Source organism: Octopus bimaculoides, chromosome 6 (genome assembly GCF_001194135.2).
Source record: "Octopus bimaculoides isolate UCB-OBI-ISO-001 chromosome 6, ASM119413v2, whole genome shotgun sequence".
Taxonomy (NCBI): domain Eukaryota; kingdom Metazoa; phylum Mollusca; class Cephalopoda; order Octopoda; family Octopodidae; genus Octopus; species Octopus bimaculoides.
The window spans coordinates 93,507,785-93,509,918 of NC_068986.1; the positions used below are offsets into that span (position 1 = coordinate 93,507,785).

The 2,134-nt window shown below is 42.2% G+C and overlaps 1 protein-coding gene across 1 annotated transcript in view; it reads left to right on the forward strand.

The window, feature by feature from the left end:
- LOC106876344 (UNC93-like protein) overlaps positions 1 to 2,134 on the forward strand; it is a 62,236-nt gene that overhangs the window by 49,206 nt on the left and 10,896 nt on the right. The window contains exon 3 of the mRNA XM_014924845.2: positions 205 to 1,687. Within this exon, the coding sequence (XP_014780331.1) occupies positions 205 to 1,687 (1,483 nt within the window). The remainder of the gene's footprint in view (positions 1 to 204; positions 1,688 to 2,134) is intronic.

Below are 2,134 nucleotides of genomic sequence, written 5' to 3' on the forward strand. Positions count from 1 at the left end.
TAGGGTGCCATACATTTGGTTTTGTACATAGAGTTGTTCTAGAGAATGTTCATTATTATTATTATTATTATTACTATTATTATTATTATTGCTGTTGTTGTTGTTGTTGTTGTTGTTGTTGTTGTTGTTGTTATTATCATTATTATTATTATTATTATTATTATTATTATTATTATTATTATTATTATAATATTTTATTTTCAGATGTGAATCATACACCAATCCATTGCGCCCGTTTAAAAATCTATTGGTCGTCTGTATCGGTCACATGTTGTTCAGTATAGCTTACATTTCTTTACGGAACCTTCAAAGCAGCATCAACCACGAAAAAGGTCTCGGCGTTACGTCATTGGCCTGCATCTATGGAGGATTCGTTTTCGGATGTGTGTTTACCACGGCAATTGTGCACCGGTTCGGACCGAAATTTACACTGGTCGCCTCCATTTTGTTTCACGTCGCCTTTTCCTTGGCCAACGCTTTCCCGTCGTTCTATTCTATGGTGCCAGCTTCGGCGATCGCTGGGATCAGCCAGGCTGCCATGTGGACAGCCCTGGGGACGTATATAACCCACATCGCTAAAGTGGCAGCGCAGTTACAGAACAAATCGAGCGAGGCCATAATCGGTCGCTATTTCGGAATGTTTTTTGTGTTCGACGCCATTGCTCGTGTTGTTGGTTCGTTAGTGACGTCAGTAGTGATGGAATTCGCCCCTATGATTGACAACTCCGGTCTCAAAAGCAGCAACAACAGCAGCAACAGTCGTAATAGTAGTAGTTTTAACAGCAGTAACTGGACAACCTACCAAATAAACAGCGGTTCCTACAGCATCCCTCAGCATCGTCCGTCCAGTTTCGCGACCACGCCCAAAACGACGACAACTGCTACGCCCGTGTATGATCCGCTTGCCCCATCGCTGGACTTTTCTAGTGTGACGTCATCAGTGCCACCACCACCACCACCCGCATCATCATTATCACCAAAAGCAATATTATTATCAACTCCACAATCATCATCATCATCATCATCGTTATCATTATCAACATCATATTTTGTATCAGCCTCCGCAAATTCACCATCGCCATCTTCACTATCAGCATCATCTTTATCTTCAACGGCAGCAGCAGCAACAGTAACATCATCAGCATCAGCATCATCAGTACCACCACCGCCACCACTGCCATTGTCATCCCCGCCGTCATCACATTCGATAACAAAATCCTCTTCATCCTTATCATCGTCATCTACAGCAGCAACAACAACAGCAGCAGCATTATCCGCAACATCATCATCAACAGCATTAACATCATCAGCAACACTAACAACATCAATAACCGATGTAAACGCAACAGTGGACAGTAAAATGTTCCTTTCCGTCCAAGAGGACATTTGCGGGCCGAAATACTGTCATTACACATGGCCCAGCCACAACAATTTCACCATAAGCCCTAACATCCGCTTCCTTTTGGTCGCCATTTTCTGTATATGTCTTCTGATGTCCGTCCTTCTAATTGCTGTCTACTTAGACTCTGTCTACCTATCTCGGAAATTCGACCCAGATGAAGATTCTTTCAGCACAGATCTTGCCTCAACTATTCGGCTATGGACCGAACCCAGCTGGTTGCTACTAACTCCGTTGATCATTTACTGCGGGATACTAATCTCTTTTATATCAGCCGACGTTACCAAGGTAACAAAACTTCTTTATAACTTCTTCATAACTTTATAACTTCTTTTTAAATGTGTGTATTTGTATGTGTTCGTGTTTGTTACATTTGCTGTTGTTTAACCCCAGGCAAGGTCAACCAAGATCGAACAGATCTAAATTCGGAATTCTTTAAACTTTGTTCATCTCGTCTTTTTTTCTTTTAGAAAATTACACTTACCACAATGGCTTTCCATTTTAAAGACGATTTTGAGTGGTTTGAGGAAAGACTTGGCTGCTATTTCTGCCACGGAGAACGACAACGTAGATGGTCCCTTCCGGTGTCTCATATGTGATTGTATTTGGTTGTGTGTCTTTGTGCGTACATGTGCATACAGTGATTATCTCTGTCTGCCTGCCTGCCAGTCTGTCTGTATGTCTGTCTGTCTTCTCTCTCTCTCTCTCTCTCTCTCTCTCTCTCTCTCTCTCTAT